General features: G+C 42.7%; 1 protein-coding gene across 2 annotated transcripts in view; it reads right to left on the reverse strand.

Moving 5' to 3' along the window:
- Nucleotides 1–15177, reverse strand: part of TMCO4 (transmembrane and coiled-coil domains 4) — a 36621-nt gene that overhangs the window by 13599 nt on the left and 7845 nt on the right. For both annotated transcript variants that reach the window (XM_062507695.1, XM_062507696.1), the window contains 8 exons: nt 13628–13760; nt 9854–9951; nt 9190–9333; nt 8581–8700; nt 7105–7269; nt 6483–6619; nt 4936–5020; nt 1214–1331 (listed from right to left, as the gene is read on the reverse strand). In XM_062507695.1, coding sequence (XP_062363679.1) covers nt 1214–1331; nt 4936–5020; nt 6483–6619; nt 7105–7269; nt 8581–8700; nt 9190–9333; nt 9854–9951; nt 13628–13760 — 1000 coding nt within the window. The remainder of the gene's footprint in view (nt 1–1213; nt 1332–4935; nt 5021–6482; nt 6620–7104; nt 7270–8580; nt 8701–9189; nt 9334–9853; nt 9952–13627; nt 13761–15177) is intronic.

The raw sequence follows: 15177 nt of genomic DNA on the forward strand, positions 1-15177 counted from the left end.
TCCAAAGAGGACAAAAGCAACAATTTCCAGCCTAGCTGAGAGATAGGATTGATAATCTGTTGTTTTAACCTTGAATGCTTTTAATTAATTAATTTAGTTATTCTTTTTAAGTTCAAACACTCTGTCAGAATCACAGTAACACAATACTTCCCCACCTTCCACATATATGTGCATGGAAAACACCAGCAGCATTTTCCCCTGTCCTTGACCTGAGAGCTCACAGCTCTATAAACTGTCTTGACTTGTAGGTTCTTTGCTAACTTTCTTGCCTGGTTATTTCTCAGTTTATTTCCCCATGCTCTCAGTCTTCCCCACTTCATTCCTTGGTTTTAATTTCCCCTTATCTAATCGTGCTGGTAAGCAGTGTTCCTGCCACAATTATCTTCCAAGACACAGTAATTAGGTTTGAAGCTGTCACTTGAATACTTAATAGCTTTTTGAGATTGCTTCAGCTGTTTCAGACCTCTGAACCTCCCTCTTCTCACCCAGCAGCTCCCATAACATTGCACAACAGTTGTCTGCTTTTATTTCTAAAATGTTTTTAAATGTGGTTTTAAAAGGCTGGTATTTGTTTTGAAGGCAATTTGTTTTCTTTCACATCCTTACTAAATTTGCTACAGCTATTCCAGCTATTCTTCCTTTGCAAGTTAAATATCTTGTTCATGTGCAATCTTGACCAGAAACCCACTCCAGATATGAAACCTTTCAATTTGCTTGAGATCCTTCCCTTTCATTGTGATTTTCACATCTTCTTCCCCATAAGCAGCCACAAGTGAACTGCATCTTAAAGCTTTTGTAGATTCTAATTCCTATTCTTTAAGTCAGCAAACTTAACTGCTGTATTTATAGTCCTTCACACAAAGCTGGTATTTAATGGGGCTTTATATATCAGAATATATAATAGAATATATCAGAATACACACACAAACACACTGACCCATCTTGAGGCTGTGAGTGGCAGAACACTGCCCCTCTATGAACAGGACCTACATAGACTTCCCATGGCACAAAGAGCCAAGAGCTGTGTATAACAGCCTCCAAGTGCCCTCCTGAAACTTCCATCTCCAGTGAATCTGAGGGAGAGGCCTGCAGGGGACAAGGCTATGGCACTACTGCATCAATGTCCTTACCAGCACTTACAAAGTGCTTGAAAGGGATAAATACCCCAAACCATCTGCAGGCCAACAAAGCCAGACACTGAGCACACACTGACCTGCAGAAGCCATTTATGATCCTGCCTGACACCACTCTGGTGAGAGCTTTCCAGTGCTTGGCTTCTCCTTCCACTGGAGCTCCCAGCAAGACAACGTCTTCAATGATCCCTTGTGAGTCTGTCAAGGTGAAAGCAGAACAGCTCAGATTTAGAAGATGGATCAGAAAATATTCTTATATGAAGTATGTTCACATGTGCATTACAGAAAAATCATCAGTTAGGTGGCTTCAATTTGAAGTGCAGAAACAATGGAAAGGAGGATCATAAATAAAACTTTGCATATATCTTAAGTGTCCACAATTCACTGGAGTTAGTAAATGTGAAAATTTGAGATTCTCAGTGCAAGGGACCAAGCTGATGGCACAAGGGAGAAGTGGCCTGACCTCTGCCCAGAAAGATACCTCTGGAAAGGTTTGGAAACCCCTGGAAAGGTCTTTCTGCAGACTCACTGATGTGGGTTTGCACAGAGCTTTGAAACAGATGAAAGGGTCTGAGATCCCACAGAGTGAGCAAATGTCATTCGTGAAGCATGAGGAACCCTTCCCACAGCTGATTCTACGAAAAACATGACCTGAACGTGTAAGAGGAAATCCCAAATTGTTCATATTGATTTGGAAGTAGCAACAATGAAGACACTTGCCAATACCCAGTGAAGATCTATCAAACTGGTTTGATTTCCTTCTGCTGTAACCTGTATGCCCAGGACCTGATTTGCTGAACAGCAATGTTGACTTTTAAGCATAATAAATCTTCTTCACTTATCAGAGACCTGCAGCTGGGCAATTTTGGGAGGAATAACGACGGAATGAGAAATACTGGGCAGCTCTGCTACTTTCCTGAACTCCTGAACAATATATCAGTATCTTCCATTAATCTTTGTAAAGAGAGATGAAGCCTCTGATGCCACAGAAATTAAATGGAAGACTCATGAGCAGAACATTCCAAATCTATACTCTGTGGGAAACCAGGTCCCATAGATCCTAGCTAAACCCAACATTTGAGGGAGAGGTGCTGCCTGGGTACTTTTCAAACGTAAATCACTTAGCTTCCTTTCCCTGATATAGCAGTAAAGGATTGGAGCTGCCTGTAGTACCTACATCCTTCAGTGCCTGACAAATCCAAATGAGCTCTCCTGGAATTATTTCTTATTGCAGAGCAAATTTTGCTCTATCAAAAAGAGCAAAGGGCAATTCAATTTTGTGAGTGTAATCTCTGAGCAATAAAGCCCTGCTCCATAACCGTGGGCAATCAAAAGAAAACCCAGAGCCTTGCTAATGGGAAGTTCATTCCAACCAGGGTTCTAAATTCCATGCCCATGGTGTGAGCCAACTGAATAAACAAGCAGCTAATTTATCACAATCATGAATATTTGGGCAAGGTGTTGGAAGTTTTTGTTTCTCCAGTCCTTTGTCCAGCTTATTGCTTGCTGAGAACAACAAAAAAAAAAAATGTTTAGCCTTGGCTGGAAAAAATGCTAATTTTCTTTGAATGTTGACAGGATAGAAAACTAGGAACCTATAATTGGCCTGCAGATCAGCTGAGGCTTGAGATAAATGAATTGTATTTCACAGTTTGTAAATCTTTTAGATGATGAAAAACAATAAAGTCTGCAAAAGCAGTGAAAAAAAAAATCATTGACCATTTAGCCTCATAGAGAGTGGCTACTGAATAAGGACTTTTATAAATTAAAATTTCCAATCAAGTCCAAGCAGGTGAGAACAGAGTGAGAAAGAGAGGCCAAAATTCAAACCTGATTTAAGATGATTTCTCCAGAAAAGGTGTGGAAGATAGACACTGTCTCAGAGACCATAACCAATCCTGGGAGTTGGGCTTTGCTATGCCCCTGGGATGCAACTCACTGGGAAAGGGAAAGCACCTCAGCACATCAGTCCTGACTGGAGGGAGAACAGGGCTGGAATTCAGCTCTGGCTGTGTCCAGATGTTCCAGGGCAGAGCTGGCAGCAGTATTTCCAACACCAAGCACAGCAGGGGTCACAGCCCAGTGGGACACTGATACATGAGCTGTGATCAGTACCAAACACCCAGTGTGCGACACCTCACTCCTGTCACACACAGCTGGCTTTCAAGGTTTGGTCTCTGGTGGTAACAGCCATTATCAATTTGCATTAGTTTGCTAACTACTAATTATTTACTAAAAGGCATGGGAATCACGATGAAGAAATCAGAGCAATGATCTTCCCACGCAGTAACATGTCTCTGATGGCTCATTTACTCCAGCTTCTGCCATAATGTCATTTTCTGGAAATCTACTGAGCTCTGGCTCCCAAAGTGATCTGTGATGAAGTATCCAAAGGTTATTCCTTTGCTTTGCAGAGAAGCATTTGAACAGAATCTGAGTTCCTGCCATGGTGTTTCACTGGCCAATGCATCATTAGCTATTTGTCTATAGAAATGCCACTGCCATCTGGATGCAGAGCCCTGCATGATGAGGCCGTGTGTTCCTTTCGTGTGAGACATCCAAGTCCAAACCCAAATCAGTCTCAGCTGTCCCAGGTCCCAGCTCTGTTCCTTCTGTGGCTTGCTCTGGAATGTGCCTGTGAGAATGCCCTGGCAATCTGTGCTAAACATGCTGCTTTTCATCTCACAAACAGCTCAGCTTTCAGAATTCAATTAAGGAACTGAAAAATCAGTGTATAGTGAGAGCTGTTCGAATACATCACCATGATACTTGGATTTCTTTGGAGTGGCAGCCAACCTTCCAGACCTCAAAGGATTTCCTCCCTAAGCCTTGGGCTTGTATCATTCCAGAGCCTGTAGACTGAAATAAAAACCTGGAAATACCTCAGGCCTTGGCATTCTCAGGACACAGAAAGTGTGGACCTAGGGCCAGATTAGGATCTGGGTTCTGGCTTCAGTGTAACTCCATAAGGATTATTCTGGATTTGATTAGATTTATTTTGAGAAGAGAATTCCTGAAGACTTTTGTCTTAAAGCAGAAGGAAGTTCTGGCACACAGCTGTCAATCCTGATCTCCATCCTCACTTGACTCGGTTTGCACCTTCCTGGAATTTACTGGACATTTTCCTTTATAAAATTCCCTATTTATGATTTATTGTGAAGCTAAATGGTTAATGAGTTAAATTGCTACATGGGGGGAAGGCAGGCTGCACACACTGCTGACTCAACTCCAAGATACAATTTCCATCAACTGATCATAATGATTTTATTCATTTTTTTTCCCTAAATTAAGAATAGAAATCTATTAATAAACAGAACCACAATGGGTAATAAATTGGCAGATGGTTTTATACTTGACTTTGGGGGAAAATTACCATGAAAATAGCAGATGACAGTGTAATTTCAGTGACTTAAATGGAAGGCAGGACTCAGGGAATCAGATACAAGAGCTGCAGAGAGCTCCCAAGAAAGGCAAAGCATCCTCTGCTGAGATCAGGCAGTGCACAGGCAGCTCCAGACTGATCACAAATGGTCACATTGTTGTTTACAGACCAAAACGACCCACTGAAACCCCTTAAGTGAGGACAGTGGATTTTTTTTTCTGTTGGACTGGGGGAATGACAGCAGAATTTGGGTCCAAAAGCATGTAAACTTCTTTTTTTTTTTTTTTTTTGGTTGGTTGGTTGGGGTTTTTTGTGTTTTCTTTTGTTTTTGTCCTGTCCTAAAAGAGCCAAGCTGTGTTCTTCCTCTTGGAAGAAAAATTCTCCATCAGGAGTAAGGAAAATAAAACAAAAAAACATTACCTTTTTCCTGAGCCATTTCCTGCAGGCAGAAGTAAATGACTCTGGCTCCCAGGCTGAAGCCAATCAGTGTGACAGGTCTCTGGCCCTGAGAAAGGAGATGAAAAAAATGCCACCAAATGGTGTTTTCTCTAGGAAGCAAAACTGGGCTTGGGGTCACCGAGAGCCTGAGACACAGAGCACCTGATTATGCACGACCTTTGAAATTCTGGAGCAATTTGGTCGCCTTCAAGGGATCAGGTCTCAAAGTCATACCCAGTTCAATATGGAGAATTCTACATATCCGAGCATTTTGTATGTTTTGACCTTCAGAAAATCAACAGAAAAAAGTCTAATGATCAGAAGTTACAACAAAGAGCATGTTCCAAACAGAACCAAAACAGATGCTGTCGTTGGTTTGAAATTTCCAAATGAAAACTTTATTCAAGGAACAAAATTTTCCTAGAAATGTTTCAATACACAGAAGAAGAAGCCCTAATACAAAAATAATGACCACTTCCAGATTTCAGGCTGAGTGACAGCAGTAGCAAGCAATGGTTTTAAAAAATTATGTGGCTTTTAAGCTTTAAGCTTTTATTTTGAATAGCCTAGTTATATTTTCTGTAAGATTAAAGGGAGCCTAATCCAAACACCAGTGAAAAATGGTCTTTGTAATATCCAGGGAGCAGATGTGTGATGGACACCCCAAACATCTCATTAACTAGTTTTAGACTCTCCAGCACACTGGAATGTGTTTTTACAACAGCAAATGCTTTACAGGCAGGAACAAGTGCCCCATAGCAAAGGAAAGGGTTTGTATGAAATAAAGTTTATTGAGTTTTCTAGGACTGGGTTTTTATGAGAAATCAGGTTTGTTCCTCCTGTGCTTGTGTTCCACCTTGCTTGGACACACAGCTCTGGGACCACGGTTCCCCTCAAGCTCCTCTGTAATCAGCAGTGACTGGTGTGAGACAAACATGTGGCCAGCAAAAAACAGTGCTGACCCAGCAAATGATGGCAGGCACTCGGGGGGCAGAAATGTCTTTTTTTAAAGCCTTTTCAGAGAGACTTCTGTCACTTCTGTCAGGTACCAGCCCATTCCCCTTCTCTGTAGGCAAAGCTACAGCTCACTGGGCACTGGATGCCACCCACTTTTCTCTCACGTTGTTTTGCTGGTTCCTCTTTATGGTCAGTAAATATTTTTAACACTTTTTATTTTCCTTTTCACCCATCCTTACCTCCTGCTCTCTGACTTCCACTAGGTGAGTGGGCCTGGCTGTGTTGTAACATGGTTAAACAGTGGGTCATTTATGACCTGGATCTCTTCCTCCTCATTGAGAAAAGCTTTAGGTTAAATAGAACAAATCTCAGCAGGAGTTTTCTGATCCACTTGGGACCTCCTCCTTTTCCCCAGTGAGCCATATATCTGCTGGTCACCTTCATTCGCTGCACTCTCTGAGTTTTTATTATCTCCCTAGAAAGATACCATTTAACCAACATGACTAGAAAAGTTCACCTCCCCAGGCCACTTCCCTCGCAGGCATTATTCCTAGTTAATTGTGGCCAGTTACCTGCTGTCTGCTGAGCAGGATATGTGCAAGGTGTTTGCCCACTTCAGCAGAGCGATGCAGACACACTCCCCAGGGGTTGTCAATGACACTGGCGACAGTCAGCAGAGATGCTGGCCAAGTCAAGGCTGTTACAATCCCTGCAACACACAGAGGTCTCTTAGAAAACTTCAAAATCAAGACAGTTCACTGAAGCTGAAAGCTAAGCCTAGGAGATTATGTCATTTCCAGCTCTTCTTTCCCAATAGCTGTGCTGAGAAATGCTTTGCTGGACTAAAGATAAGAAAGAATCTGATATTGTGGCACAGGGGGGTGAGTGTAACCCATGTGTTGGGATGTTTCTGTGCAGCACTAAATGTGTAATAACGTGGGGAAATGAACAGTCACAGATGAAAGAAGGTGTTTCCAGCTGTAACTTTAACAGAATGACTCAATGACAGGGTGGCTCAGTAGTCCAGGAAAGCACAGCTAAAGTACAGGTGTGGTAGGGGAGGTTCTCAGGTCACTTCTGCTGGGCAATGCCAGCACTGCCTCCTCAAAAACATTCCTTCTTTAGGAAAGCCCTTTTAACACTGAAACTGCACAAGAGCCACTCAAGCAGATCTGATAGGATTTCATTTCTTACCTGATAAGACAGTGAATTTTAGGGCTTCTTGAGCCATCATGCTCACAAAACCATTCAGCAGGGAATCCAAGGCGTTGCCAAGCTCCATCAAGTACTTGGATTCCCAGGCCAGGCAGTACTGCTCACTCGAGTGCAACATGCTGCTCCATGGGGCTGTGAAGCTCCCTGGGAAAGGTTGCAAAGATGGAATTCAGGTTTGGAGAGAACACAATGGCTGATTCCTGGCAAGAGGAGCCCAACAGAGGGCCAGAACAGAACCTGCAGGACAGTGGAATATTCTAACAATGCTATTAATGACAGATGAACATTGAAGGGCAGACCAGAACTGTCATTTTAATTAATTAAAAGCCTTCCCACGCTGTTCCTTCCCCAAACAATGCAGGGGAGGTTGAGGCAGCCGCTGGACAAAGTGACACAAGATCCCCACAGTGGTTTGTCTTATCTGGGGACACGTGGATTGGTAGCTACTGGCAGCTCCAAAATCACAAGGTGGCAAATTCCATTAAACTCCTGTCCTCAGCCCCTCTGAATGAAGGAGTGTGCATGCAGACAGGCACTGCTGTAAGGAGGAAAATGGATTACAACCCTAATTTTGCTCTTTAAAACATTCTAGCAGATTGCTAGTTATGGAAGAAGAATGTGTGTCATCTGTAACTCCCTTTTAAGGGCAAACAGACACAAAAAGGTTCCTGGAGGGACACACTTGCCTCTCTAACTGTGCCTGGGAGCCCTCCAGCCCTGAGGATTTGGACCTCTGGCAAGCAAAGAGAGAAGCCAAAGCATAGCACTGCAAAGTGAGAAGTTCCCTGTGACAGCAAACTGCAGCCTGGCAAGTGACAGGGTGAGACATCCTTCTGCATTAATGATATCCAGAGTTAATTATGGTGCTTCTCAATAAACTGGCAGCTGTTCAGTCAGGTTGCTGAGCACATTAGCAGACAGGTGACATATTTTATATGACAAGCTACACTGGAAAAATAGAGCACTACAGACCTTTCAAGGTTTCCCCTGTAAGTCACCTCCAGAGTGCTGTGCTTAACAGGATTTACTTGACAGAACTTTCTTGCCAGTAAACCTCATTAGCTGGCAGATACAGAGAGAACAAAAACACACTATTTTCTGTTAATTCCTGCAGGATAAACATAAGGTCCCAGAGACACTTCGTACTTGTGTTGGCAATCATCTCCCAAACAGACCTTTTCTGGCAAAACCATGCAACAGTTTTAACAAAAACAACTGTGCTATGGCTACTCCCAGCCCCGCTATCACCACCAACTTAATGCCCTTGGTTTGTCCTCTGTTTGCCTGGGATTGCAGATTGGGTTGCAAAGTCTTATGGTGAGAATTGTCCTGGTTCAGTTACCATGCCACGGAAATGTGGGGCAGACGTGGTGCTTTGTGAGCATAAGCACAGCCTGGAGTGGGGCACAGCCACAGCTCTTGGAGCTCTTCTCAGCTTCTTCACCATGCACTTACCATATTTGCCAGTGCACAGCCATCCAGTGATTGCTATGGTGATGTGGAGCTGCTTCCCTTCAGTAAGTGGGAGGAATTCAAACTCTTCTATGGCTCCCACACGTTTCTTCATTTTGTATCCTACACAGAGCCAGGAAGAAACACATGGCTCAGTGATGGCACAGAAAGGATTCTGCTAATAGTAGGAGTTTGTTAAGAAATTAATTGGGTAATCTGGAGAGTTTTTTTTCCTTTCCAAATACCTCAGTCAGCCCATGCATTACTTATAGCTTAGTAAGGAGCCAAGATGATCTTTTTGAGCTTGTGTGATCTGAGGGAACCCAGCACAAGGGGTTTCTTTTGCTGTAACAGCTGTTTTTCTCCATGGCAGCTTCTTTCCAATCCAAAGCAGCAAGTTTTCATTTCCGTCACTAACCACACACCAAATACTCTTTCCCTATGTGGTCACCAGGGGCTACACAGTACAGTCAGCAGTGAGAGGAAAAATCTCATGGATTACACCTCAAATCACTTCCCTCACTCTGCAGAGAGCTCAGTGAGGTCATTAACTGTGTTTGTAGACATGATCCTGTGCCCCAGTGGCTGAGAATGGTGTGGTCAGTCTCTTACCGGTAAGACCAGCTCCTGCTGCTCCAAAAAGGGATGCCATGACAGCAATCCCAGCTGTTGATCCTAAAGCAGCTGCTCCAGCACTCCCGATGATTGTGGCAGCTCCTGCAGCAACCAGAGGGGCAGCCAGGCCTCCTGTCAGACCTGAGGATGCAGCAAGAGATATCACCAAACTATTTTCCCTTAAAAACCCCAGGCAGGCATTTCCCTGTGCTGGGAGAGTGCTGCTACTGCTGCTGGAAGAGCTTTTTGCATGTCCAACAAAGAGGCTTCCTGAGACCCTCTCCAGGCCCTGAATGTCTGCCCAAATTCTTTGACTGACTTCAGAAAAATGAAGAATAATTTCAAAGTCAGAGGAAGACTATGTGGTGATCTGGGGTGAGCTGTGCTCTGTTTGCTCAGGAAACATTGATCTAATCTCACACTTTTGATTTCAGAGTTGAAGATCTGATCCTTTTATAACATGTGAGCAAAGAAGAAGAAGAAGAAAACATTTTTAAGGGTGACAACTTCAGTTTAATATTTCCCCCAGCTAGTGAAGCTACACTGGAATAACTTTCCCAGCTAACTCTTTCATGTTTATATTTGTGGGGCCGAAAATACTTTTCTTGGAGTCAGACCCCTCTCTGGTGCTGTGTCCCCAAAATGCCAAGGGCAGCCTCACCAATCACTGTTCCACCCCCAACAGTTGCCAGACCAATCAGCAGGTATCTCTTCAGCTTTTTCCTTCTTTCCTTCTTTTTTCTTGAGACTTCTGCAGTCCTGTGGGGAGATTAAAAGTATAAAAACTAAGGGAAAAGCCTAATGGATAACAATGCTGCATCAGAATCTGCTTTTATTCTCCTCAGTATAACTTCCCTCCCAGGAACAGTCAAATGGAACATGAAGGTGTGGATTGTGACAGCACACCAAGATTTATGAGCATGGATTTAGAGATTTAAATTGAATAGATTAAATGGACCACAGATTTAAATTGAAACTGTTTAACCGCTGACAAAAGCCAACACATATTACTTACTCAGAAAACCCTTCCTAATAGGGCTGAAGCTTGAAAAAAAAAAAGAAACAGAAAGTCAAAAGCATTTCATTAACTATATGCTGCCTAAGTGTCCTAAAAAACCACAGGAAAGCTAAAAAGAAACAGGGAAAAGTGTTTGAAATAAAAGGGAACGGGGTAATTTGTGCTAACAAACAGAGATGTAATTAAACTGTTTTCCAACATCAGGGTTTACTTCGAGCTGCTTTCTAATTGCACGTCACAATATAATAATACAATAGGAATTAAACACAGTAATCAGAGTGCATTTAAGGTGTATTTTAACAAGCATATCCAAAAGAGGTAAATAAACCTAAAAGGAACAAATACCACTTATTAGCCACTACTTTTGACTCCTATCCAGTGTCTTTGCTTTCTCTCTTACAATAAGTGCTTCAATTTCAGAGGAGCAGAGGATACTGGAATAAGTTGTTTCCTTCTAGCCTGTTTACACAGCAGTTAATCCAGGACTTGAAACGTGACAATTATCTTGCTTCCAAACTTGGATATTTTCCCTGTTAATCCTAGCCTAATTTTGGATTTTCATTATCCATATAATTGCTTAATCCTTCCTGGAACCCCCTAAGCACACTGTAATTTTGATTAAGACAATTTTACATGAATCCCAAACAATATGCAGCTTTGTGAGGCGCAGCAGGAGGAGAATGGAGCTCAGTGGGTGAAATCCCTGAGTCACTGTACTCCCTGGCAGAACTCCCACAGACCTGCACGTCACAGAGACTTTGTCTCCACAGAGACCCTCCAAAAAACTACTGCTCATTACCTTATGCAGCTGCAAACATGGTGTCTGCAGAGAGCAACACCTCTCCAATTTCTGCACAAGCACAGCCTCTTCTACAGCCCCACGGACAAAGCAGTGTTTGGCTAGCAGAGAATCATGGAATCACCGAGGCTGGAAAAGGTCTCCAGGACCATGAAGACCAAAATGTTCCCAGTCCCCACCTAATCACCCAGCCCAGAGCACTGAGCCATGTCCAGTTGTTCCTTGGACACCTCCAGGGATGGGGACTCCACCACTTCCACGGAAAGCCCCTTCCAATGCCTGACAGCCCTTTACATTAAGAAATTCCTCCTGATTTAACCTAAACCTCTTCTGGCACAGCTTGAGGCCATTTCCTCTCATCCTTTCAAAATGCTCTATTTTGTGCCTTAGTTACCAGTCTGAATGCTTGGCTTTGGATAAAATTGCTCCTGGAGCTCCTTACACGAGTGCTGCAGCCAGGCTGTTCATACTTAAGCTGGCAATACCCAGCAATTTCTGTTCTACATGAGGTTCATCAGCTTTTACAGTCACTGCACTGTGTATCAGTCTGAGAATAATGACAAGAGAGCTGGAACATGTCTAACCTGGAGTCAGTTGGAATAATGAGCAGTTTGATTTATGTGGGGAGAGAGAGAGTGACAGCTAAATCCTGCCTGCCGATGCAGTAAATAAAAGAAGTTTTGCCTGTCACTGCTTCCCTTCTGGAGCTGCCAGCAGCTGCTTCCTAATGGCTCCTCCATCACCATTATCACTGGATTACCAGACTGCTTTTATCCACTGTCATAATTAACTGCTGCTTCTGGTATTTCTCTACCCTCACTGAGCTCAGATGTGCAGCTTCTTGCCTGAACCACAAATTACGCTCAGAGAGATTGTTATGGGGAATTTCAGGTCATCTTCCAATAAGGAAAAATGTCAGGAGCACACACTAACAAGCAAATGTTGTGACGTTTTCCAATTTCTTACAGAGCTGTGTACAAAAGAAAGGTTCTCACCTGCAGGTGTATCAACTAACATGGATTTAAGTGGTTGGAGCATTATTCTTTTGAGGACTGTACATTTAATCTTGTAGGTTCTAGGCCTCAATCCAACATATCCACAACAGCAAAGGCAGGAGCAAAACCTCCTGTTAACAAATATCAGTAAAAACACCAGTGCAGGACCTGCCCAACTCGTGGTTGGTTATTTCTTTTCCAAAACCTCTTGCTGGTCAAAACTGGAAGCATCCCAAGCACATGATGGTGTTCCCAGCCCCAGATTCTGTGAGGTCAAGGTGGTGACAGGCTTATATTTTGCTTCCTTTCCCCAGTGACTCCTGACTTCAAACCAAAGAAAGGGTCATGGATTCCCCACAAATCTCAGCCTTGTTTTAGCACAGCAGTAACAATGTATTTGCACTGCCCTCCTGGGCTCCCCTCACCATAAAGATTTTTCTTTTTATCCAATAGACATTTACTCCTATGGCTGCAATTTGGGCAAAGGACAAGATAGGAATCCCTGGCTCTCTCCAGAGCAGACACACAGGAACCCCACTGGACTTGAAATCCATGTTGTTCTTTTGCTGTTATCAGACACAGCTTAAAGGCCCAGCTCTGAGTTTGTTTCCACAAACAGCCCCCATTAATACCAACCCTTGCTCCTGCACACCAAACATTTAGCAGTCCACGATCTTTGAGATTGTTCAGACTTTTCCTTTTTACAGTGGGCTATAAAGTTAAGCATTATTTACATATACAGCTGTTACTAGAAGATACCTATCACATGCTGGACCCCATGGTAAGATCTGAGCTGAACCATGGCAAGGGTGTTGATTAAGGGCTTTATTAGTGTTCCGGGTAATCTCATAACCCTTTGCTGAGTTGACAGATGAAAATATTTCCCTTGAAAGTCCACTATGGACATGTTTACTGCCTTAAATACTGCTAAACTGTCACACAATTCCTGCCTGATGAGAGGAATATAAAAGTATTCCTTTATTCTAAATAAAGAACAATAAAAATTAAATTTCTATTCTAATAAAGAAATTCCTATATTCTTATATATTCTTATTTAATTTTTATAGATAACAAAAGTTAATCCTATGTCAATAACATAGAATTATGAGCCAGGTCTGTACATATCTGAAGATTCAGCCTGTTGCCCTCAGAAATCTCCATTCAATAGGAGTTATCCAGCTGTCTCTCTTTACTATGCTTAAAGACAGATCCAGAGACAATGAACAGCTGAGGATCTAATCCTGCTTATCTGTAGGACCTTCTGTAAGAGGCAGCTCTATCTGAAGGATATTGGGCCAAGAGACAACAAGATCTTTGTGATGTATTTATGCAAAATCTACAATCTCTGAGAGGCAAATGGAAAAAGGAAAGGAGGCAGCTCAGTGCAGAACAGCCTCTACCAGTATGCAAGGCCAGCTGGTCTGCAGCTCTGATTTTAAGAATGCTGAGTTTTTCTGCTTGTCAGTACTGTGAGGGCTCTGCAACCCTAATCAAGCCATAAATTATTATAGCAAGAGCCATGTTGGGAATAATCAGAGACTGGACTTAGGCACAAGTAATTACTGCTAAGTTTTTGAGCACTGGCAGCATTTTCTGATCCTGTATCAATCCAAATGTTCTTACTCTGACTCTTCCTCTTTTTGGTCCTTCAGGCTCTCAAGCAGAGATTCCTCCAGGACTTCCAGATCTTCCAAGGGAATTCTCAGCAGCCAGCTGACATGGAAGATCAACACCCTGGCTCGAGCATCATAGGATCCTTGAAGAGAGAAAAGCCCAGGAAAACAGTCTGATCAGTCTTATCACACAGTTTATTAAGGAGCACAGTACTCAAGGAACGTGTCATGGAGTAGCTCCTTCCCCCATGCTCTCTTTTTCTTCCAGGAACATGAGAAGAGACTGATAAATGGAAAATCCTTCTTTCCCGTGAACAGAGACACCACACCAGGTAATGTCTCTGTGGCAGGAAAAGGATCTCAGATCCTTTGGTCTCCATCCTCTGTGGAAGAGGCCTGCTGGCAACTTTTCAACAAAGAAATGCTGCAGGACCACTGCTGACTGGAAATATCAAACATGTCTCTGTGGGTAACTGGGCACAGCCCACCTCGACTGTGCCAGCGCAGGAAGGTGGTATTTTGTAAAAATACACCTCTGTGCAAAAGCTTTAGCTTCTTCTTTCGTGGCACCAAGAGTGTAAAGCTACACACCAGCTCCCCCAGCAGCACCATGGACAAATGTTTGCTTTTACACTCCCTGCTGGAGATGCAGGAGTGGACAGTGCACTCAGACACATCAGACAACAGAACTGATTAGTCCTGGTTTTGTAAGCAGGTGTTCTTGAAGAAAAGACATTTTAGAAGACATCTTAAATGTAATAGATTTTTAATTATTTGTTAAGCCAACTCCTGCTTTTTAAAGGTGTTTCAGCAGCACCTATTGTTTCCTGATGTTTGGCTTTTAAAAATGGTTCTTGGTGCATTCTGGGATGAAAAACACAATTTTTTTTCTCAGGGTGGGTGAAGATACCAGCAAGACCCAATAACAAAGAATGTTTATGATACCTGTTGCACGTAGATCAAATATGGCATTGGGTAATCTATGAAGATTGTTTATTTACTACCATAATTACCAAGATACCAAACTACTTCTGTGACCTTTAATGACACTCTTGATCAGGTTTTTGCTTAGTTGAGAAAGGAGGAGAGAATTTATCTTCACTCCTTCCCGAAATGTGGCACGTCCTGCAAGCCCAGGCAGGTGTAAGAAGCCCCCTTCTTTTTTCTCTCTGCTGACACTGCTGGTGTCAGCCTGATGGGAAGGGGGTGAGGCTTGGAAAGATATTTCTCCTAAATTCCAGCTTCACAAAATAAGTGGTTTTTCAATAACTGACTTGTCAGTTTTCCATTAAAAATAAAGCAAGAACAAAACTTGTTTTGCTCTGCAGTGCAATAGGCTAATCAGCAACCAGTGAGTTCTTTCTGTGAGAACATGTTAAAACACAGAGATTTAAAAAATGCAGGTAGTGATAGAATGCAGGCTTCTTTTAGAAAAGAACATTCTGTTCAGCAGACAGTCTTTATTTCATTAATTTTATCAGACTAATCCATGTAATGGACTGCAAACCAGAGAATTGTTTTATGTGTAATATAATATATGAGAAAAGTCACATTTATTTA

Source organism: Cinclus cinclus, chromosome 23 (assembly GCF_963662255.1).
Source record: "Cinclus cinclus chromosome 23, bCinCin1.1, whole genome shotgun sequence".
Lineage (NCBI taxonomy): Eukaryota > Metazoa > Chordata > Aves > Passeriformes > Cinclidae > Cinclus > Cinclus cinclus.